This window comes from Toxotes jaculatrix, chromosome 2, assembly GCF_017976425.1.
Source record: "Toxotes jaculatrix isolate fToxJac2 chromosome 2, fToxJac2.pri, whole genome shotgun sequence".
Classification (NCBI taxonomy): Eukaryota; Metazoa; Chordata; class Actinopteri; family Toxotidae; genus Toxotes; species Toxotes jaculatrix.
Window position 1 is genome coordinate 9,963,902 of NC_054395.1, and position 24,108 is coordinate 9,988,009.

Genomic DNA, 24,108 nt, shown 5'->3' on the forward strand with positions numbered 1-24,108 from the left:
GGACACCACCTACCTTGTAGGCAGTGTCTGGACCAGGACACCGCCTACAAGGACCAGGACACCACCTACCACCACCCCTGGGGTCTTCGGTGTTGTAGGCGTTGAAGACCCGGTGTTGAAGACCTCTGTGTTGTAGAAGGTGTCCTGATCCTGGGGTCTTCGGTGCTGTGGGCGGTGTCCTGCTGCTCACTGGTCCTGGAGTCTTCAGTATTGTAGGTGGTCAGTCCAGCTCCTCACTGACCCCAGGATCATCTGGACCAGGACACCGCCTACAAGGACCAGGACACCACCTACCACCACCCCTGGGGTCTTCGGTGTTGAAGACCCGGTGTTGAAGACCTCTGTGTTGTAGAAGGTGTCCTGATCCTGGGGTCTTCGGTGTTGTGGGCGGTGTCCTGCTGCTCCTCTTTGCTTTTTTGTGGGTTTTTGGTGTTGTAGGCGCTGAAGTATGTCCTATTTCCTATGAACCTTAAAAAACATAAATGTCAGATATGTCATAAATAAAATACAAATACTTATTTTACTGTGCCTGTTGCTCCTCTTTGGTCATGTTGTGGGCGGTGTCCTGCTGGAGGTGACCTGTTGCTCCTCTTTGCTCGTGTTGTGGGCGATGTCCTGCTGGCGGTGTCCTCCTCCTCTTTGATCGTGTTGTAGGCGGTGTCCTTCTGGTGGTGTCCTGCTGCTTGCTGGTCCTGGAGTCTTCGGTGTTGTAGGTGGTGTGTCCAGCTCCTCGCTGACCCCAGGATCATCTGGACCAGGACACCGCCTACAAGGAGCAGGACACCACCTACCTTGTAGGCAGTGTCTGGACCAGGACACCGCCTACAAGGACCAGGACACCACCTACCACCACCCCTGGGGTCTTCGGTGTTGTAGGCGTTGAAGACCCGATGTTGAAGACCTCTGTGTTGTAGAAGGTGTCCTGATCCTGGGGTCTTCGGTGCTGTGGGCGGTGTCCTGCTGCTCACTGGTCCTGGAGTCTTCAGTATTGTAGGTGGTCAGTCCAGCTCCTCACTGACCCCAGGATCATCTGGACCAGGACACCGCCTACAAGGACCAGGACACCACCTACCACCACCCCTGGGGTCTTCGGTGTTGAAGACCCGGTGTTGAAGACCTCTGTGTTGTAGAAGGTGTCCTGATCCTGGGGTCTTCGGTGTTGTGGGCGGTGTCCTGCTGCTCCTCTTTGGTTTTTTGTGGGTCTTTGGTGTTGTAGGCGCTGAAGTATGTCCTATTTCCTATGAACCTTAAAAAACATAAATGTCAGATATGTCATAAATAAAATACAAATACTTATTTTACTGTGCCTGTTGCCCCTCTTTGGTCCTGGGGTCTCCAGTGCCCTGCTGGCGGTGTCCTGCTGCTCTTCTTTGGTCGTGTTCTGGGCGGTGTCCTGCTGGAGGTGTCCTATTGCTCCTCTTTGGTCGTGTTGTGGGCGATGTCCTGCTGGCGGTGTCCTCCTCCTCTTTGGTCGTGTTGTAGGTGGTGTCCTTCTGGTGGTGTCCTGCTGCTCGCTGGTCCAGGAGTCTTCGGTGTTGTAGGTGGTGTGTCCAGCTCCTCGCTGACCCCAGGATCATCTGGACCAGGACACCGCCTACAAGGAGCAGGACACCACCTACCTTGTAGGCAGTGTCTGGACCAGGACACCGCCTACAAGGACCAGGACACCACCTACCACCACCCCTGAGGTCTTCGGTGTTGTAGGCGTTGAAGACCCGGTGTTGAAGACCTCTGTGTTGTAGAAGGTGTCCTGATCCTGGGGTCTTCGGTGTTGTGGGCGGTGTCCTGCTGCTCCTCTTTGGTTTTTTGTGGGTCTTTGGTGTTGTAGGCGCTGAAGTATGTCCTATTTCCTATGAACCTTAAAAAACATAAATGTCAGATATGTCATAAATAAAATACAAATACAAATACTTATTTTACTGTGCCTGTTGCCCCTCTTTGGTCCTGGGGTCTCCAGTGCCCTGCTGGCGGTGTCCTGCTGCTCTTCTTTGGTCGTGTTCTGGGCGGTGTCCTGCTGGAGGTGTCCTATTGCTCCTCTTTGGTCGTGTTGTGGGCGATGTCCTGCTGGCGGTGTCCTCCTCCTCTTTGGTCGTGTTGTAGGTGGTGTCCTTCTGGTGGTGTCCTGCTGCTCGCTGGTCCTGGAGTCTTCGGTGTTGTAGGTGGTGTGTCCAGCTCCTCGCTGACCCCAGGATCATCTGGACCAGGACACCGCCTACAAGGAGCAGGACACCACCTACCTTGTAGGCAGTGTCTGGACCAGGACACCACCTACAAGGACCAGGACACCACCTACCACCACCCCTGGGGTCTTCGGTGTTGTAGGCGTTGAAGACCCGGTGTTGAAGACCTCTGTGTTGTAGAAGGTGTCCTGATCCTGGGGTCTTCGGTGCTGTGGGCGGTGTCCTGCTGCTCACTGGTCCTGGAGTCTTCAGTATTGTAGGTGGTCAGTCCAGCTCCTCACTGACCCCAGGATCATCTGGACCAGGACACCGCCTACAAGGACCAGGACACCACCTACCACCACCCCTGGGGTCTTCTGTGTTGTAGGCGTTGAAGACCTCTGTGTTGTAGAAGGTGTCCTGATCCTGGGGTCTTTGGTGGGTCTTTGGTGTTGTAGGCGCTGAAGTGTGTTCTATTTCCTATGAACCTTAAAAAAACATAAATGTCAGATATGTCATAAATAAAATACAAATACAAATACTTATTTTACTTCGCCTGTTGCTCCTCTTTGGTCCTGGGGTCTCCAGTGTCCTGCTGCTCTTCTTTGGTCATGTTGTGGGCGGTGTCCTGCTGGAGGTGACCTGTTGCTCCTCTTTGCTCGTGTTGTGGGCGATGTCCTGCTGGCGGTGTCCTCCTCCTCTTTGATCGTGTTGTAGGTGGTGTCCTTCTGGTGGTGTCCTGCTGCTCGCTGGTCCTGGAGTCTTCGGTGTTGTAGGTGGTGTGTCCAGCTCCTCGCTGACCCCAGGATCATCTGGACCAGGACACCGCCTACAAGGAGCAGGACACCACCTACCTTGTAGGCAGTGTCTGGACCAGGACACCGCCTACAAGGACCAGGACACCACCTACCACCACCCCTGGGGTCTTCGGTGTTGTAGGCGTTGAAGACCCGATGTTGAAGACCTCTGTGTTGTAGAAGGTGTCCTGATCCTGGGGTCTTCGGTGCTGTGGGCGGTGTCCTGCTGCTCACTGGTCCTGGAGTCTTCAGTATTGTAGGTGGTCAGTCCAGCTCCTCACTGACCCCAGGATCATCTGGACCAGGACACCGCCTACAAGGACCAGGACACCACCTACCACCACCCCTGGGGTCTTCGGTGTTGAAGACCCGGTGTTGAAGACCTCTGTGTTGTAGAAGGTGTCCTGATCCTGGGGTCTTCGGTGTTGTGGGCGGTGTCCTGCTGCTCCTCTTTGGTTTTTTGTGGGTCTTTGGTGTTGTAGGCGCTGAAGTATGTCCTATTTCCTATGAACCTTAAAAAACATAAATGTCAGATATGTCATAAATAAAATACAAATACTTATTTTACTGTGCCTGTTGCCCCTCTTTGGTCCTGGGGTCTCCAGTGCCCTGCTGGCGGTGTCCTGCTGCTCTTCTTTGGTCGTGTTCTGGGCGGTGTCCTGCTGGAGGTGTCCTATTGCTCCTCTTTGGTCGTGTTGTGGGCGATGTCCTGCTGGCGGTGTCCTCCTCCTCTTTGGTCGTGTTGTAGGTGGTGTCCTTCTGGTGGTGTCCTGCTGCTCGCTGGTCCTGGAGTCTTCGGTGTTGTAGGTGGTGTGTCCAGCTCCTCGCTGACCCCAGGATCATCTGGACCAGGACACCGCCTACAAGGAGCAGGACACCACCTACCTTGTAGGCAGTGTCTGGACCAGGACACCGCCTACAAGGACCAGGACACCACCTACCACCACCCCTGGGGTCTTCGGTGTTGTAGGCGTTGAAGACCCGGTGTTGAAGACCTCTGTGTTGTAGAAGGTGTCCTGATCCTGGGGTCTTCGGTGCTGTGGGCGGTGTCCTGCTGCTCACTGGTCCTGGAGTCTTCAGTATTGTAGGTGGTCAGTCCAGCTCCTCACTGACCCCAGGATCATCTGGACCAGGACACCGCCTACAAGGACCAGGACACCACCTACCACCACCCCTGGGGTCTTCGGTGTTGAAGACCCGGTGTTGAAGACCTCTGTGTTGTAGAAGGTGTCCTGATCCTGGGGTCTTCGGTGTTGTGGGCGGTGTCCTGCTGCTCCTCTTTGCTTTTTTGTGGGTTTTTGGTGTTGTAGGCGCTGAAGTATGTCCTATTTCCTATGAACCTTAAAAAACATAAATGTCAGATATGTCATAAATAAAATACAAATACTTATTTTACTGTGCCTGTTGCTCCTCTTTGGTCATGTTGTGGGCGGTGTCCTGCTGGAGGTGACCTGTTGCTCCTCTTTGCTCGTGTTGTGGGCGATGTCCTGCTGGCGGTGTCCTCCTCCTCTTTGATCGTGTTGTAGGTGGTGTCCTTCTGGTGGTGTCCTGCTGCTCGCTGGTCCTGGAGTCTTCGGTGTTGTAGGTGGTGTGTCCAGCTCCTCGCTGACCCCAGGATCATCTGGACCAGGACACCGCCTACAAGGAGCAGGACACCACCTACCTTGTAGGCAGTGTCTGGACCAGGACACCGCCTACAAGGACCAGGACACCACCTACCACCACCCCTGGGGTCTTCGGTGTTGTAGGCGTTGAAGACCCGATGTTGAAGACCTCTGTGTTGTAGAAGGTGTCCTGATCCTGGGGTCTTCGGTGCTGTGGGCGGTGTCCTGCTGCTCACTGGTCCTGGAGTCTTCAGTATTGTAGGTGGTCAGTCCAGCTCCTCACTGACCCCAGGATCATCTGGACCAGGACACCGCCTACAAGGACCAGGACACCACCTACCACCACCCCTGGGGTCTTCGGTGTTGAAGACCCGGTGTTGAAGACCTCTGTGTTGTAGAAGGTGTCCTGATCCTGGGGTCTTCGGTGTTGTGGGCGGTGTCCTGCTGCTCCTCTTTGCTTTTTTGTGGGTTTTTGGTGTTGTAGGCGCTGAAGTATGTCCTATTTCCTATGAACCTTAAAAAACATAAATGTCAGATATGTCATAAATAAAATACAAATACTTATTTTACTGTGCCTGTTGCCCCTCTTTGGTCCTGGGGTCTCCAGTGCCCTGCTGGCGGTGTCCTGCTGCTCTTCTTTGGTCGTGTTCTGGGCGGTGTCCTGCTGGAGGTGTCCTATTGCTCCTCTTTGGTCGTGTTGTGGGCGATGTCCTGCTGGCGGTGTCCTCCTCCTCTTTGGTCGTGTTGTAGGTGGTGTCCTTCTGGTGGTGTCCTGCTGCTCGCTGGTCCTGGAGTCTTCGGTGTTGTAGGTGGTGTGTCCAGCTCCTCGCTGACCCCAGGATCATCTGGACCAGGACACCGCCTACAAGGAGCAGGACACCACCTACCTTGTAGGCAGTGTCTGGACCAGGACACCACCTACAAGGACCAGGACACCACCTACCACCACCCCTGGGGTCTTCGGTGTTGTAGGCGTTGAAGACCCGGTGTTGAAGACCTCTGTGTTGTAGAAGGTGTCCTGATCCTGGGGTCTTCGGTGCTGTGGGCGGTGTCCTGCTGCTCACTGGTCCTGGAGTCTTCAGTATTGTAGGTGGTCAGTCCAGCTCCTCACTGACCCCAGGATCATCTGGACCAGGACACCGCCTACAAGGACCAGGACACCACCTACCACCACCCCTGGGGTCTTCTGTGTTGTAGGCGTTGAAGACCTCTGTGTTGTAGAAGGTGTCCTGATCCTGGGGTCTTTGGTGGGTCTTTGGTGTTGTAGGCGCTGAAGTGTGTTCTATTTCCTATGAACCTTAAAAAAACATAAATGTCAGATATGTCATAAATAAAATACAAATACAAATACTTATTTTACTCGCCTGTTGCTCCTCTTTGGTCCTGGGGTCTCCAGTGTCCTGCTGCTCTTCTTTGGTCGTGTTGTGGGCGGTGTCCTGCTGGAGGTGACCTGTTGCTCCTCTTTGGTCGTGTTGTGGGCAATGTCCTGCTGGCGGTGTCCTCCTCCTCTTTGATCGTGTTGTAGGTGGTGTCCTTCTGGTGGTGTCCTGCTGCTCGCTGGTCCTGGAGTCTTCGGTGTTGTAGGTGGTGTGTCCAGCTCCTCGCTGACCCCAGGATCATCTGGACCAGGACACCGCCTACAAGGAGCAGGACACCACCTACCTTGTAGGCAGTGTCTGGACCAGGACACCGCCTACAAGGACCAGGACACCACCTACCACCACCCCTGGGGTCTTCGGTGTTGTAGGCGTTGAAGACCCGGTGTTGAAGACCTCTGTGTTGTAGAAGGTGTCCTGATCCTGGGGTCTTCGGTGCTGTGGGCGGTGTCCTGCTGCTCACTGGTCCTGAAGTCTTCAGTATTGTAGGTGGTCTCCAGTGTCCTGCTGCTCTTCTTTGGTCGTGTTGTGGGCGGTGTCCTGCTGGAGGTGACCTGTTGCTCCTCTTTGCTCGTGTTGTGGGCGATGTCCTGCTGGCGGTGTCCTCCTCCTCTTTGGTCGTGTTGTAGGTGGTGTCCTTCTGGTGGTGTCCTGCTGCTCGCTGGTCCTGGAGTCTTCGGTGTTGTAGGTGGTGTGTCCAGCTCCTCGCTGACCCCAGGATCATCTGGACCAGGACACCGCCTACAAGGAGCAGGACACCACCTACCTTGTAGGCAGTGTCTGGACCAGGACACCGCCTACAAGGACCAGGACACCACCTACCACCACCCCTGGGGTCTTCTGTGTTGTAGGCGTTGAAGACCCGGTGTTGAAGACCTTTGTGTTGTAGAAGGTGTCCTGATCCTGGGGTCTTCGGTGCTGTGGGCGGTGTCCTGCTGCTCCTCTTTGGTCTTCGGTGGGTCTTTGGTGTTGTAGGCGCTGAAGTGTGTCCTATTTCCTATGAACCTTAAAAAACATAAATGTCAGATATGTCATAAATAAAATACAAATACTTATTTTACTGCGCCTTTTGCTCCTCTTTGGTCCTGGGGTCTCCAGTGTCCTGCTGCTCTTCTTTGGTCGTGTTGTGGGTGGTGTCCTGCTGGAGGTGTCCTCCTCCTCTTTGGTCGTGTTGTAGGTGGTGTTCTTCTGGTGGTGTCCTGCTGCTCGCTGGTCCTGGAGTCTTCGGTGTTGTAGGTGGTGTGTCCAGCTCCTCGCTGACCCCAGGATCATCTGGACCAGGACACCGCCTACAAGGACCAGGACACCACCTACCACCACCCCTGGGGTCTTCTGTGTTGTAGGCGTTGAAGACCCGATGTTGAAGACCTCTGTGTTGTAGAAGGTGTCCTGATCCTGGGGTCTTTGGTGTTGGGGGCGGTGTCCTGCTGCTCCAGAGGTCCTGCTTGTCTTTGCTGGGTCTTTGGTGTTGTAGTCGCTGAAGTGTGTCCTATTTCCTATGAACCTAAAAAAACATAAATGTCATAAATAAAATACAAATAAAAAATACTTATTTTACTGTGCCTGCTGCTCCTCTTTGGTCCTGGGGTCTCCAGTGTCCTGCTGGCGGTGTCCTGTTGCTCCTCTTTGGTCGTGTTGTGGGCGGTGTCCTGCTGGAGGTGTCCTGTTGCTCCTCTTTGGTCGTGTTGTGGGCGATGTCCTGCTGGCGGAGTCCTTCTGCTCTTCTTTGGTCATGTTGTGGGCGCTGTCCTGCTGGCGGTGTCCTGCTCGTGTTGTGGGCGGTGTCCTGCTGCTCCTCTTTGGTCGTGTTGTGGGCGCTGTCCTGCTGCTCCTCTTTGGTCGTGTTGTGGGCGCTGTCCTGCTGGCGGTGTCCTTCTGCTGCTCTTTCGTCCTGGGGTCTGCTCCTCTTTGGTGTTCTGTGGGTCCTCGGTGTTGTAGGCGGTGCCCTTCTGGCAGTGTCCAGACTGCAGTTCTGATTTTATAAGCTCCTGTACAACGGCATCGTGACGTCATCGAATAAGCAAACCCGTGCTTTGTTGCGTCAGCGCCTTTGATCACTTATGATGTCATCGAACGATCTCGGGGCCGTGAAATTTTTGGTTGATTAGACAAATTTTTTGTATAATTTTTATAATTTTTTAAAATTTATTTTTAAATATATATTTGTATATATATTTTTACTTTATAGCATATTTTATTTTATAATCTAACGATCTTTCCACGCGTGGGCAGCGTTGTGACTTTTTTGGACTACGCGACTTCCCGTAGAACGGTGTAATTTGTGGCTGGAGCTGCAAACTGTTGTTTCAGAAGAGTTTCAGGCTTAACAGCTCATAATGTAGAGTATAAGGCAATGTGGAGGCTGTCATCGTGACCAGAGGATGGACAGGCGTGGTAAGCGTGTTTGAACGCTATTAACCAGCCGTTCACCTAGAGAGCTGAGAATAACGTTAAAGCTACACAGATGTGTTTGCTAACCGTTAGCTTAAACCAGCCAGGGGCGACAAATGTGTGCTGACAAATGTGGACTGACTGACAGATTTTTATACTAACACCTGACCGAGTAATACAAAACATACCAGTTCCTCTTTTCTTCGGTAAAACAAACTCAACGAGCTCCACTAGTAGTAGTAGTAGTAGTGTAGAGAAAAAGGTTACTTCACTATAGTATCTAAGATCTTATTCTAACTAAAATAATCTACAGTAAGTTATTTTGATCAGAGTCATTCAGAAGCATTCAGTTTACTAGACTGTTTATTAGAATGTCCTCTCCTTTTGGATTTTAAATCAGGACGAAACTGCTTTAGTTTAAAGGTTTCACTTGCTTTACAGAAAAACATAAATATAAAAAAAAAAAACTAAATGCATTGGTATTAAATGTTTTAGGTTGCATGTTTAAACGTACAGTAACTGATTTAAATACAATTAAAACAGCTACCTGCTGCTGCTGGAACTGACACTGATGTGAGTGGAGAGACTGAACTAAAATCAGTAACGTTACAGGCTGTAAAACCAAAACAATTAGTTGAAAGATCCTAAAATGCTCCATACAGGCAAAGGAAACTGGTGATAATTCTCTTTGGGTTCATCAGTAACCTTTCACATTACACAGTCATGTGACCCATTAGTAATAGTACTGTATCAGTAGATGAAGCTGGTGGGGTTTTTTTTCTTTCTTTTCTTCTTTTTTTTTTTTTGCATTCTTGGCTCAGATGACCGTCTTTTGCCCGTCTGCTTATGTGTGAATTCCCATTTCCCTTTTCTGACTTTTCAGAGGGTTTGCTCGGTGTTACTGTGTGGTTGAAGATGAAACTGAAAGCCTGGACTTTCTTAGGGTTGGTCAAGGTTCATTTGACAGGGCAGGATTATAATATTCACATCTGACTTGTCTGAAGCCCTCTTTTCCTCCAGGTGGGCACTTTGAGCAGAGTTATTGATTGATACCTGGGGCAGGGTTGGTTTAAATGGGACATAATGATGACTTTCAGATGACTGGAATTCCTGTGGGTGTTGAGACAGTCTATTTAGGTGAGGTATGAGCATGAACTGGTTACTTGAAACCAGCTGTAATTCAACACCACTCAAGAAAACACTGGCTGCAGTTGGGTAGCTTATTGTCAGGTAGACGTGTCTCTGAACTCACAATCCAAATCATGGCGAATGACTGTAAACTCATAAACCAATGGGGTGTGACTTCAGACTTTTTTGTATTCTACTTTTGGTAGTGATTGGCCTAGTTAAAACAAGAAAAACATGTGATTTGGCAAAATAACCCAGCCTCAGTAAACCTTCACATGATTTCTGCTACAATCATGTGCATAATGGCAAAACGGATGACTCATTTCTTTTGCTTCTTGTGCAGAGTGTAGATTCTGTTGTGTGTCTCTCGCTCTGTGTAGCGTTCAAGAACTACAAGTAGGTTATGAGCCAAGGGACACAAACAAAACGTATTAACATACGGTATGTTATGGTATCCGCAACACAACTACAATCTCTTATCATGAGGAAAATATTACATTAATGATAACTTGATGTTTAACTCATTGTTTAAATGTTTTTGTTTGGTGACTCTGATAAGGCTGTGGGTGCCAAGGGGGAGTAAAACTATCAAATATTTATTGATGATTTATCGAACTGTGTTGAGGTGGGTGCTTTTCTGATCAGGTTGTTGGGGTTGTCATATCCATGCACATGGATATATGGCATCACCGATCATCTTCGTCTCAACGTTTCCCATGGCTTCCGTTTCCCAACTCCAGTCCGCAGTCATAGCAACAGTTGTGTAATACACAACTGGGTTTATTCGTCGTCAGAATCCGCCTCTGGTGGCTCGAGTCTCAGAGGCCGGTTATACAAGGTCTGGTAAGTCAGGTGTCAGACGCTCGAAGCACCGCGCGCAGGTGAAAGGAAGAAAGGAACGAGCAGCAGCAGGACTCAGAGGTGAGTCACAGCGGCAGCAGCGCTGACATTCAGCCTCTCTGTTAGCTCTTCATTTCGGGAAATATACTTCTTTATATAGACACCTGGTCTCGAGTTGACGGTAAGCTCGGCTACTTCCTTAAAACGTTTCAGAATGAATGAATGAAGTTGGATTTGTGTCGATGTTTTTAAAGGGCTTTGGAAGCGGAAGCGAGCATTCGGTCAACAAACAACTCACTTTACAGCACTTACGGTATTTTTATCTCCTATTGTTTATTGTATGCTAGTACTTAAATGGCGTTTGCTGTGGTTTAAAGTAAACGAATAATACTTTATGGGACGTTTTACTCTCCGCTGTAGTGTTTAAAAGTTAATGTTTTCATAGGGGCTCAAAGTGTGTCCGTGGTACTCAGGTGTGTTCACTGACCTTATTACCGTGTTTATGGTAACTCTGGAATCTCCTATTATCTCGCATATTTTCGTAAACTTTGGCTGTGTTTGTTTTGTGTCCTCTTTTTTTCCACTAGAATTATTCTGGGGCTTTTTGCAGAGGAATTACTTAAACTGAAGACACATAACGAAATTCAGTTGCGTATCCATAACCACTGTTTTAACCATACTGACCCAGACTACGACTGTAGTGCTGTTTAAAGACAGCCTTAAAGTTTAAGTACAGACATGTTTTAGTCCTTCACCTCCAAAGTTCATAAAAGAGATGTGATTTAAACCATGTCACCTAAAATGTGTGTATGCAACACGGACCAAACTATAGTTTAGCCCTGTGTGCTTTATTAATATTGACTTAAAGGGTGTGTGTTGTGCTGATCCATTCACGTAAATGTTGCAGCAGAGGAACTGTTTGTGTTAACAGCACTTCAACGTGTTTTGTAGGTAGTGTGGTGGAGCCGCAGAGCGGACTCCCCTCACCCAGTCCACGAGACCCCCTGCTCAGTCCTGACTCACACATGGTAAGAACCACCACAGTGTTTCTGCTAAATCGACAATGGCCACAAGTTTGGCAACTTATGTCTATTGTAGCAATACAAGTAAAGAATCTTAGTTGACAGATGGACAGGCTGCAGCAGTTGTGGTAGTGCCCTTGCTTGATATGGTGTGTACTTCCACTGACACCTGTAAATGTATAATTTAGAGAAGTAGGTATTAACTTGTTATATTTACAGACATAGAGGAAGCAGTGGTTTTCAACAATCTCTCATTTATTCCAGGTACCGCTGTCGAAAGCAGACTGTCACAGTCAGGCTTTTGACTGACTTTATGTAATATGGATGCTGATAAGCTAACCAACTTAATGGAAATGAGCCTCTGCTTAACTCTGTATTTGAATCTGAATGGGTTGTCTCAATCCTTTGCACCACCAGGATGTTCAGGGGTACAAGTGGGTGCGCTGGCGGGTGTGGTTATGTCGTCTGGGTGCCGTGCTGTCCTTGGGTCTCCTCCTGATTGTGTTTCACTGGCGCCCGCGGCTTGGTGTCCTCGCCCGCTGCTGCTCCTGCCCTCCGGCTTTGGCAGATATTCTGCTAATAAGAGTGAGAGAATGAAATAGTCCCTGCTTAGATTTAAAAGCTGCTTGGCACCTGTCGTTATTACTGAAACTGGATTTCTCTTGGCATTGCAAGAATTGTTCCTGACCTGCAAGTCACTTTGTCCCACTTTATCCGTTAATGTTCAGGACTGCACTCAGGCTCATAATGGTTTAAAACTGGCCTGGTCCTAAGGTATTAGATTGAGTTGTAATAGCTATTATAAAACCTGCACTGAAATGTTAGTTTCTCAGTCTGGTCTGTATATTAGTATTATGTTCAATTATGGGTGAATAGTATCTTCATTTAAAGTACTGCTCTAACCTTGAAAGAAATGAATGAGCCTCTGTGTCCCTTGATGTCCAAAATGCTGTGACAGATTATTTTCACTCTGGTATGAAATAACACACAAAACACAGTGCACTTGTAATTTTCATATACATCGGAGCAAAATCTTAGCAATTACCAGCTTCAGTTTAAAATGTTTGCCTTCAAAATGCCTATCAGTCAGGTTGCAGTGCATACTTCCTCTTGTTTCACCATTTTCTGACTAGTATTTATCATCCACGCTGCCTACCATCTGTTTGATTCACATTCATATACACTGGGTAGAACTGTTGATTAAAGTATTCCTGTTTACTCAGTTTTCATATCTGCAAACCGCCACCTCCAAAGCAGGTGAGCTAAGTATATCTATACCTTGATTTTATACTTTGCTTTATATCAGTTAGCGCTCCCTCATGACATTTGATTACACAGCATAGTGTTGTTAGTGCCTGATGGAAAAGGGGACAGTGTCTGTGGCAGTCTTTTGTATTGTCCTCTGATACACAGCATCAGATGCTTCCTGTGTTGGCTGGTCAGTGCGTCGTTTCCCACAATCACAGATGTGTTTATATTATCTTCACCTTCAGGACGTTTCTGGCCAGCAGCATGTCGTGGACGTCCTTACAGAGGAGATGGAGGATGGCAGGTCAGTTCCATGTCTCCATCCTCTGACAGCATCATCTTTAGCCTTTCATCTCTATGCACATGTCTGAGAAACTGTTGAAACTCTTGTTCATTTAGTTTTTTCCTTTCAGCTTGGAGTTGTTGGGAGAGCTGGAGGTCTCTGAATGGAGAGATACAGTTCAGCTGTACAAGGAGGAGGTAAGGAAGAAGGGAACAGTTGAGTGTTTTATTTTTTTCAGAATAATGTGCTGCATGATCTTCTTTCCCATACTGAAAGTGACCTCTATCATGTTACAGAAAACATTGCTGCGCTACTACCTGTTTGAAGGGCTGCGCTACGTCTGGCTGGACAGGAAGGGAGCTTTCTGTCGTGTTAGGTATTGAAACAGGAAATCCAGAAACCTATAGGATTTCATTTAGCCCTGAACAGCTAGGTTCATCCTGTATATCTGGGTATAAATCACTCTTAACACAGTACTAGTTTGTCCTGATACTCAGTGACTTGACATTGACCATTTTCAAGACAATTCAATCCAATAAAATAACCATAAAACAAAAACTTTTGAATTATGTGTGCGTGACATTATGGCTTTTTGTTTGTTTTTCTCAACAATATTGAACACGTCCTTCTTTGTTTATAGTGTCCTCAGTGAGGACTGGACCTGCAAGGACCTGTATGGTCTCCAAAAGGGCCTGAGTCACCTAGAGCAGAGCTTGAGGTAGGAGAGGATGCATTGATGGAGAAATGAGCTGATTCTGTAATCTCAGCTGCTGAGTAAAATTGTGACATGAATTCTTGCAGGAGACGCATTTATGGGCCCAACGTCATTGACGTGCCTGTGAAGTCTTATATGAAACTGCTGTTTGAGGAGGTGAGACGGAAATCACAGACTAATGCTCCCTCAGGTTTATTTATTTATTTATTTTTTATGTTGCTGTGGTTTGAAGTAATATTTAATTCAAATACCAGGTAAACTATTAAAATGAACCTTCCTTTTGTCTCACTCTCTCTCTGTCTGCTTCTTTAGATCCTCAACCCATTCTATGTGTTCCAATTCTTAAGCGTCACCCTGTGGATGATTGATGATTATTATTTGTACGCCATATGTATTTTAGTTTTCTCCATTTTCTCTATCGGCATCTCTCTTTATGAAACGCGCAAGGTGAGTCTGTGGTGGGAGACTTAATCTGATTATCATTTATGATATGTTTAACTCTGGATCTTAATGTAAATCCCAGTATGTGAACCTTATGTGACCTTACTCCACAGCAAAGCATCACTCTTCACAACATGGCCCAGCTGGTCACAGATGTTACAGTACGCAGAAACTCAGGAGGTGAGTTTAGTTTATTCATTTGATTGATATTTAGAGTAATTTTCTTCACTTTGGATGAACATGAGTCCTGCAGTAATGTGTTTCATCTGAAGGCAGGAAAGTGGCAGAAATATTTAAGAAATTAAGATCTAAAGACTTTTGGCACAGAAGGAGTTTTAGCCTGTTAAAGGACCAAGGCAGGGTGAGAGCAGCGTTTAACATAACAACCCAGGTGATGTTTTAGATGGTAGACAATAATAGTTGACCTGCTCTCTTGACGTTTCTGTTCCTTTTTCCTCAGGACAGAAAATCCAAAATAGTAGGTTAGGTTAGGGTTAGAATAAAAATAGTGAAAGGAGAACTTTATCAGCACCTCTCTTACAACAAAAGCTGAGCATGATAACCTTCATGAATGTAGCATTCATTGCAGCATTGTTGTATTAGAGTGAATTAGCTTTAAATGGGTGTGTCTAATAAACTGCAACTGAGCGTGTATCACATCCTTCGTCCTCCCTAGGGGCACTAGAGTTGACAGTTCTACATGGTTCCCTTTAAAACAGGCTAAACCATGGGTGCAACAAAATGACCATGGTCAGTAGAAGTACCAAAGATAATTTGTGCAACTGGCCTATAAGTTGCATATAAAATATAGCAAAGACAGTTCTTGTCATTAAAGGTGACATTTGGAGTTTTAGACCCCTGGAGCATTATGGGGCACTGTTGTTACAAGTGCATTCCAGTTTTGTTTGAGGCCTTTTCAGTTTTTACAGAAAAGGGCAACAAGCAAAGTAAACATGGATGTAAACAATGTAGGGTTTGAAACTTTCACAGAACTGGCTTTGCAAATATTTTCAGAGGAAGGATTTTTTTTTTCCCATTTCATGGGTTTTGGTAGGCAACACTGAATGTAAACAGAAGCTTTGTTTACAAAAAAAAAAAACCCTCCACAGGGCAACTTTAAGCTGTGTGACAGTTCCTCCCTCAAGGCAGAACCCAACTGAACTGAACACACTGGTGTGTTCTACCTGACTATTTAGCTACTGTACATCATTCAGCAGCTATGAAAATGAGAGCTGTTAAAATGACAATGCTCTTATTGCCACACTGTGAGGAGGAGCTTTCAATAAGTAACAGTACATGTGGAGAAGAATGTGGGATGACAAATTGTGGTCACGAGGCAAGTAAAATTTTTTTTGTTAAGTTGCAGGAAGAATTCAATGCTTATTTTAAGAAGAATTCACCTAAAAAAACAGAAATTCAAATTTTGAACCAAGAAATAGAATTGAAATTGTAGCTTTTGTGCCTGAAGCCGAATGCTTACATGTGTCTTGTAACTTCTGTCAACTTCTTTGTTTCAAAATGAATCAGGAGGTAATTTTGTTTTGTTGGACCTACTAAAACCAGACTGCTTCGGTCCAGTGATTCTGTATTAAACCCAGAACTCTGTACAACAAAACTGAATGTTGTGTGGACTGTGTTGTGTGTCTCTCAGCGGAGGAGCGTGTGAGCTCGAAGGAGCTGGTCCCTGGCGACTGTCTCATCATCCCTCAGGAAGGTCTGCTGCTGCCCTGCGATGCTGCCCTGCTGGCGGGGGAGTGTCTGATCAACGAGAGCATGCTCACAGGTGAATCATCAAACCTCAATACCACCAGCACCAGGCACCATTTGTCATATTTTATAACCTCAGCTATAAGAGTTCACTTTGTATTTGGGATTTAAGTTAGAACGCTCTAACATTGTTGACCAGTGAAAAAAACAGTAAATGTGGCAAAAAAAAAAAAAAAACAAAAACCCCGCTGGTAACAGTGTATGAGGGTATGAACCTGTTCTCATTATTGCAGGTGAAAGTGTCCCGGTGCTGAAAACCCCACTGCCAGCTGGTGAGGGGAAGTACAGCTCAGAGACTCAGCGTAGACACACTCTCTTCTGTGGTACCCAGCTCATTCAGGCCAAGGGGGGAGGACCGGGAGGTAGCGGTGCTGTTGCCGTGGTCACAAGCACTGGTGAGCAGAGCAACTGATGACAACATGTTGTTTACAAGGAAAATTCACAGGGCAACTTTACGAGTTTCCAACTGTTCTCCAAGTCAAACCAGTTCTCTGGCTTATTTGTCGTCTCCAGGGTTTTTCACAGCCAAAGGTAACCTGGTCAGCTCCATTATGTATCCTCAGCCAATCAACTTCCGCTTCTACCAAGATGCTATCAAGTTCCTGCTCATCCTGGGTTTTGTCGGTAAGAGCTTTAACTGCAACCTGACTTATTTTGTCTGTAATGAAATGTGCAAGTAAAACGATAAGCAACTCTACTGCTGAATTTCTCAAATTATGTTTTTCAAGCCTATTGACCAGTAACCAAACAATTATTAAACATTAATAATCTTTTTCCAACATTGTCCTTCTCTGTTTCAGCTTTAATTGGCACCATTTACAGCTTTGTAGTCCTCTTCAGATCCAATGTAAGTGTAAGTTACAATGTACTATAAAGACAAAATATTTTCAGGCCTGTCTTTATTTGACAGTAAATTATTATTCTTTTTTTACTGGACAAAAGCAACAAATAATGTGATTACATATGACTTGTGACTGGATGTGTGTCCAGGCAACTTGGAAGGAGTTACTGATCAGGAGCCTGGATATTGTGACCATTGTAGTGCCTCCAGCGCTGCCTGCTGCCATCACCACTGGCACCATCTACGCCCAGCGCAGGCTGAAGAAGCAGGGCGTCTTCTGCATCAGTCCACCACGCATCAACATCTGCGGCAAGGTCTCACTCTTCTGTTTTGACAAGGTGAGAATGAATCTGACAATTGAAGTTTACCGTGTACCTGAAGAACAGTCATGGCCCCTGTGTATGCCATGAGTATTTTTGTTTTTATCAGACAGGAACTCTGACAGAGGAGGGTCTGGATGTGTGGGGAGTGATGGAGGGGCGACCTGCTGGTTTCTCAGAGCTGGTCCCAGACCCCAGTCTCTTGCCCCCAGGGCCTATGCTCACAGGCCTGGCCTGCTGTCACACTGTGATGCTGCTGCAAGGTCAGCCCCTCGGAGACCCTCTGGAGCTCAAGATGATCGACTCCACTGGTTGGGTATGATAGCATAAAGCTCATCATTATTTACTTCAAGGAGTACTTAACTAGGGCCAGACTTTTGGTACTGACCCTACAGTGAAACAATACTTTTTTGATACTTTATTAACTTACTTACAAAATCCTGAAGAAGTGGTTAAAATTTTGAATTAAATCAGATCAATGAATCAGTGACCGAGTGACCACGAAGACCTTGGATCTAACCAGACAGTCAGTGCTAGTGCCTTTTGGGAACTTGTCAGTTGTGGATAGTCGATGTTATAAACACATTTCGGTCAGTTCCAATAAACAGTATCTTGGTTGGATAGCCCCACAGCTGTGCTTGACCCACAGTTCACTGAAAATCAGGATTTGAAAACACATGCCAAAACTTACATAATTTGAAATAATCGACTGTTCTCTATGCAGTCTCACATAATCTAAACACTGATGCAGTGGTACACAAAAAAAATGGAAAAACATAACTTCCACTTTGGTCTTGATCAGCTGTCAATGGGAAGAAATGTTACAAATTGTAACTAAGGCATTAGGCGTTTTCCTTTTGAAACACAATAATGCATTTAAAGTTTCCCTGTTGTTTACACCTCTGGGCACTGCAAGAACCACTCCTTGTTTGTACATTCTTTCATTCATGATATGTACAGGAATTTCCATGATAAAAATGCATCATTAGATATGATGCATTTTTATCATATCTAATGTCCAGACCCACCAGGAGCCAGAGGGCGATGGGAAGGTGCTGGATGCAGAGTTTGGAGGCCACAAAGTTTTGGCTGTTATGAGACCTCCTGCTCAACGGCTCCAGGCTCAAGGAACTGTGAGTGTCCCTGTCATCCATCCCACATAAACTGATCAGTGGGACTTATGTGTAAGCCCTGTGCAGTGTAATCTCTGTTTTGTTTACTGTTTTCTGGAAATTCTTAAAACTTGTGAGCCATAAAAAATCAATATCTGTTTGGTGTTTTCAGTTACACATAACTCTTATTCTTCTCTTTCATTTTTATGTCAGTCCACAAGCGAGGCGGTGGCCATTGTTCAGAGGTTTCCCTTCTCCTCGGCCCTGCAGAGGATGAGCGTGGTCACAGTGGCCCACGGGGGTCGCTCGGCTCTGGCTTTCATCAAAGGATCCCCTGAGATGGTGGCGAGCCTCTGCCGAGCAGAAACGGGTCAGAAACTTAATATTAATAATAATTTGTTAACATTTGTTATTAGATCAGTTATTGTCAATGACAAACAGTCTTTCCCAAATGTAGATAGAGAGTAGAAGTGAATTTTGCCTTGTGTCTTGACCTTCGTATGAAATGGGATGCTTTCTGTTTACAGTGCCAGCACAGTTCTCCAGCAAACTGCGCCGCTTCTCCAGTGAAGGGCTCAGGGTTCTTGCACTTGCCTATAAACCCTTAGATAGTAATTCTGACTTCAGGACTATTGAACGGTGAGAACCCAGTCTGCATTTCCGATTTCTTTGTGACGCCAAAGCCCCTTCATAGACACTTTTGTATGTTTTTTTTAAGCTACAAAACCTAGTTCTGTGTGTTAATGCAGCTGTGTGTCTGTCCACAGAGGGGAAGTAGAGAAAGACATGCAGTTCCTGGGCTTTCTGATGATGAAGAACTTGGTGAAGCCAGAGAGTGCCAAGGTCATTAACATCCTGAGACTGGCACACCTTCGCACCGTCATGGTCACTGGTGAGAGATTTTATTCACTGTATTCTAACTGTCTATATCTAAATATTTGCTTTTAGATGAAGGTTATTCAGATTATTCAAACTGAAGATTATTACTTTATTACCTTCTTCACATAGGTGACAACATTTTAACAGCAGTTAATGTAGCAAAAAGCTGTGGAATGGTGGGATCTGATGAGAAGGTGATATTCGTCAATGCCACCCCCCACACTGCCCAGTCCATGCCAACCCTGAGGTTCAGCCTGGAAGACGGAGCAACAGCTGCTGGCCCGTGCTCCATAGAGGTCATCACATGGGTTGGTCCTGCTCAGACACAACACTGCAGCTTGAACACTGTTTAAGTCAACACATGCCAACATATTTAGACATCAGGGAAGAAGAGAAAAGCGAATTCTTACTCACATACACACATTGATACATTCAGGTTTGTACTGCTTGGTTGTGTCATATTCAATAGTTAAGTAGTTATCTCCGCAGCATACATAAGAGCACAATCATGGCCTACATTTATCTACTGTCAGGTTGAGTTTTGCTTGCTGTTAGTGACGATTTTCCCCTCTCCTCTTAGGGCCTGTACCAGGGTGGTTTTGGCTATCACTTGGCTATTAATGGCAAGTCTTTCGCTGCCCTTTGTGACTACTTCCCTGAATATCTGCCAAAGGTAATGTCAGCTGTGTAATCCTACCAGGAGTATTCTGACAATGGTCCCTGCTAAGTATTGACCAAGTGCTGAGAAGAAGAACGATTAAATTACACCATAATTTGGTTCAGAGGCCTTAAACTACCTTTTCTTGATATGTTGTTATTTCAGGTTTTGATGCGAGCCACAATATTTGCACGCATGACTCCGGACCAGAAGACCCAGCTGGTGAAGGAGCTGCAAAAACTGAAGTGAGTTCACAAAGACACACAAAGTAAAGAATGAGAACACAAGAGTTTACTGAGAACAAAAGACAGACAGAGAATTGAGCATTAGGGGAAATCAAAGCCTTGTTAACCTGTAGTCACAGTACTGGATGTGTGGGAGCTTATATACACAGGTGTGTGTCTTTCTAAACTATGACCAGTCAGTTCAGTTTGCCACAGGTGGACTCCAGTCCCGTTGTAGACACAGGATAATTAAAGCAAACAGGATGCACCTGACCACAGTTTGGAGTGCCACAGTAAAGAGTCTGACTAGTTTTGTAAAAAGGAGATTCTAGTTTTTAATTTAGAGTTTTGTTTTTTTTTTTTTTTTTGCAGAAAACCGTGTAGAATTAACCATGCTGCATTATGTCCATCAGTTGACTTGTAATGCTCTTCTTATATTACTGCAGCTACCGGGTGGGCATGTGTGGGGACGGGGCCAATGACTGTGGGGCCCTGAGGGCTGCTGATGTTGGGGTTTCCCTGTCTGAAGCCGAGGCTTCGGTTGCTTCACCCTTCACTTCCAAAACCGAAAACATCAGCTGTGTGCCGCTGCTCATCAGGTGAGGAAGTGGGTGGCTTGAGGATGACATCTTTGAAAACCAACCGTTTGTGGTTTAGCATCTGTATCATAACAAAATAATAACACATTTTTCCTCCTGTGTCTCTGCAGAGAGGGCAGATGTTCTCTGGTCACCTCCTTCGGTCTCTTCAGATACATGGCCCTGTACAGCCTCATTCAGTTCTGCTCCGTCCTCATCCTTTACACTGTGAGTGGCAGTGGAGCATGTTTCTCTGCTCAGCCATTTGGGTTTCTGTTAGTCAGTCAGCTTTAAGACAAAGTCTGTACCAAAGATAAAACAGAAGAGCAAATGTGACTTCTTGATGTTTGTGTATATGCCCAGGTGAAGACTGGTGTGGCTGACTTGCAGTTCCTGTTCTGTGACATGGCTCTGGTGACACTGCTGGCCATTGTGATGGGAAAAGGGGGCCCCAGTGACCAGCTACATCCCAGCAGACCCCCAGCCAGTCTGCTGGCCCTGCCCGTCCTGGGCAGCCTCTTCATCCACTCCGGCATGATCATCCTGGGCCAGGTGTCTGCGCTCCTCATCACCACCTCACAGGAGTGGTCAGTTAAAAACACAGCTGCTTTCCCATCAGAATTTCCTAAAGAAATGTTTAGTATTTGTTTTTTAGTCACAAAAAAAAGTCAGTGTCTCAGATTTAGGAAAAGACCAGCGTCTCATCTACACCTGATGGACCTGAACACACTGTAAAACTTCATCTCCTGTATTTTAGGTACGTTCCACTTAATTCAACAATGTTTGGAACAGCCAATCTGCCCAACATGGAGAACACCAGTGTGTTTGCCTTGTCAGGTTTCCAGTACATTATCATGGCGGTGGTGGTCACAAAGGGCTACCCTCACAAGAAGCCTCTCTACTACAACGGTGAGTCATCAGTAATGATGATGGTTTTGGGGCAGGAAGGGTGATGCATTCAGACCCATGAATGTGTCGGCTGTTCATCATTAGGAGCTTTATTAAATATATGTATTAAAATTGAAACTTATGATGGATTGAGGAGCCTGAACTTAGAAGTGATTTTTTTCTTCTCTCGTCTTATATTTCCAGTGATTTTCCTCTGTCTGCTGGTCATCCTCTTTTCCCTGATGTCTTGGCTGGTGTTATATCCTGGGCCCGCTGTGTGCCGAATATTTCAGCTGTACGACTTCTCTGACATGGAATACAAAATGCTTCTCATCGCTGTGGCTGCTCTCAACTTCCTCATTTGTTTTTTCGTGGAGGTGGGTGTTATACTCGAGATAAAATCTGTCTTTGAAGACTTTATACTGCTTGGAGAGAAGGATATAAAAGATGTATTCACCATCATGAAGACAAAAGTCTTCTGGTCATCTTGAGTTAATGTCATTTACAATGGACTTCAATGGTGACATGTTTTCATGGCTGAAAAAGTATAAAAATGTCAATAGTAAGTTCTCTAACCACTCCTGTGTGCTCAGGATATTCACTCATCATTTTGACATAATATTTCTACTCAAGCCTGCTCATGCCTTATTTATACACAGTGTGTACAAGTGTTCAGTACAACCCTCAGAAGTCTGAGCTTATAAAGACTTTGGACTTTAATCACTCTCTGGTGTTGGAGCCTGTGTAGGTTTTGCTTCTATGCTTAAATAGAGCTGTGCGATGCACCTACTTCTGGTGTTCAGAGTCATGTGTGCCATTGGTGCTCAGTATCATTTCAGTGTTCATGCAGCATCTGTTCAGCTGCCAGGGCAGCCTTTGTCTCACACTTGGCACCCTGGCTGATTTCCTCATGCCAGCACTGCTTGGTACCGCACCTCCTTACACTTGCCCCACCTCCTCTTACTGTTGAAACTCTTGTCGCTTGTTGTCTTGATACACCCTAATGTTCAGGTATGTTAACAGCCTCGGATTCTGCACTATTAGTGTTAGATTAGTTGAGCTGAGCAGAATCTTGTGATCTTTTGAGGGCTCCCTCAGAGACCAGAGCCTTTTCAGGAGATCTGAGTAACCAGCATGCCTAACACTGGGTTTCAGGAGGCTCCATTATTGAATGAATAATAAATAACACTGGAAAATGAAACACTGGCTCACTGTCTGGGACACTTGAATAGAGCACAGTCATTGTTTATGATGTTAGTAACAACTGTGCTTTTCTGGCAGCAGCAAGTCAAAGTGTCTGCTGTAAAAAATTGTCTGTTTCCATCATTAATAGATAAACACTTAATGGACAATCTGAAAAAAGTGTGGTATATTCTTAAAAGCCCTTATTAACTCTACAGTTGAGGTGTGTTTTTCTTTTTTCTTTTTTAAATACAGGTGCTGATAGACGTGGGTATCCTGAACTGTCTTCGGTCACTGCGTGGAAAACGTCCGTCCAAGAAACAATATAAACGTCTGCACGTCCTTCTGTCTGACTCTCCGTCATGGCCTCCCCTCAATCAAACCCTGTCCCCCGCAGATCACACAGTCATTTGCCTGTCCTAGCACCGGCCTTCCCCTCTGCCGGACAGTTGTCAGTTAAAAGAGCCAAACGATGCTGCTGATGTCTGAGCTGCATTAACAACTTGATCAGCACTGCAAAGTCATGTTTACCTATATTAATAAAAACTATTTTTATGTAAACTATGGTATGTCTTGAAAGATGTTCATATTTCCTATCAAGTTATTTATACATTAGTGGGTTTGCATGTTTTAACCAAATCATAAATATATTTTTTCTCTTACCTCTTGAAGTATCCGACCATGGAAATACTTTTTTCATGAAGGTTGTGAAATTTCTACCTCCTCCCAATACAGCGGAGGTGAATCTAATTTCATATAAAATTCAGCAGTGACACTGGAAACCGTTGTTACTCTGGATAAACAGAATTGTCATAAGCGTACAATGGCAAAACTACTGCAATGAAACTAATTAACATGCATCACAACATGAAAATGACTTTTTTTTTTTTTTTGGCAAATCATTTTATTAAATCAGTATTTACAGGCAGTTTGTGTTCTCACTCAGAGCTCGGCTAAACCCGTCTGTCTCCTGCTCTGCTGCTAGAGTTCCTGAACTAAAATCTCTGACCAGTACTGTGAATTCTCCCACAGATATCTGAACTACAGTAATAAAATCAACAACCGGGAAGTAAAGATGTGATACAGGAGGCACAAGCTGAATTCAACCATTATTAGAACGTATCTACTGATGATGTGTACCACTGAATATGGCTTTATTGAGATCTCTTCTTCTTCTTCTGTTTGAACAAATAAAGGTGAAAAACTAATTGCATCTACTGGGCACAATGGACAGCCAGGTAGTTGATACCTCTCTGGTTCACATCCAGCTGAGTCAACAAGTTCCATTTCAGGAGTGAACCATCGGTTACTGAACAAGGAAGTGTTACAATTTCACACTGTGACCAAGACACCAACAGTTAAGACAAAAAGACAAAAACCTCATTCATTCATCTTGGAACATGGATGTCGCTTCAGTTACGTTTCACTGCACGCTCTGTATAGCACGGTTTCTAACAAAGTGCCAGCCCAAGCTTAATTATGGACATTTGCTGTTTGAGCAAACAAACCTGCTGGAAAAATACAATCTTCTTTCATTTCATTCATTCAGTCTTGTTCGCTTGCACCTGAGTTCCCACGTACTGTACGTCAGTGAAGGACATGATGAAAACGAAGCACGCCGCTGAAGAGGTGGAGATACAACGGAGCGGCTTGTC

The 24,108-nt window shown here is 45.9% G+C and overlaps 1 protein-coding gene across 10 annotated transcripts; it reads left to right on the forward strand.

The window, feature by feature from the left end:
- The first annotated feature begins 8,214 nt into the window (after nt 1-8,214).
- On the forward strand, nt 8,215-23,350 carry atp13a2 (ATPase cation transporting 13A2). 10 transcript variants are annotated; one of them, XM_041057814.1, is made up of 30 exons: nt 10,297-10,376; nt 10,550-10,608; nt 11,247-11,323; nt 11,735-11,902; nt 12,811-12,869; nt 12,979-13,045; nt 13,145-13,224; nt 13,489-13,566; nt 13,650-13,719; nt 13,876-14,010; nt 14,118-14,184; nt 15,656-15,787; nt 16,005-16,166; nt 16,285-16,395; nt 16,572-16,624; nt 16,762-16,950; nt 17,042-17,248; nt 17,955-18,065; nt 18,258-18,414; nt 18,572-18,683; nt 18,812-18,936; nt 19,053-19,231; nt 19,504-19,596; nt 19,747-19,826; nt 20,252-20,404; nt 20,515-20,611; nt 20,747-20,970; nt 21,141-21,292; nt 21,476-21,648; nt 22,709-23,350. In XM_041057814.1, the coding sequence occupies exons 3-30, from the start codon at nt 11,321-11,323 to the stop codon at nt 22,874-22,876; spliced, it is 3,405 nt and encodes a 1,134-aa protein (XP_040913748.1). In that variant the 5' UTR covers nt 10,297-10,376; nt 10,550-10,608; nt 11,247-11,320; the 3' UTR covers nt 22,877-23,350. The 10 variants fall into 10 exon arrangements, with proteins under 10 accessions (XP_040913730.1, XP_040913739.1, XP_040913780.1 ...); XM_041057796.1 differs by lacking the exons at nt 10,297-10,376; nt 10,550-10,608 and adding an exon at nt 8,215-8,330; XM_041057805.1 differs by lacking the exons at nt 10,297-10,376; nt 10,550-10,608 and adding an exon at nt 8,215-8,330 and having other exon boundaries at nt 16,572-16,618.
- Nucleotides 23,351-24,108: the final 758 nt, after the last annotated feature.

Bases quoted from the DNA above. Each gene is read 5' to 3' on its own strand.
- atp13a2 (XM_041057796.1), top strand. The intron at 13,046-13,144 runs GTAAGGAAGAAG...ATCATGTTACAG, and splicing joins TTCAGCTGTACAAGGAGGAG to AAAACATTGCTGCGCTACTA. The intron at 20,405-20,514 runs GTGAGGAAGTGG...GTGTCTCTGCAG, and splicing joins TGTGTGCCGCTGCTCATCAG to AGAGGGCAGATGTTCTCTGG.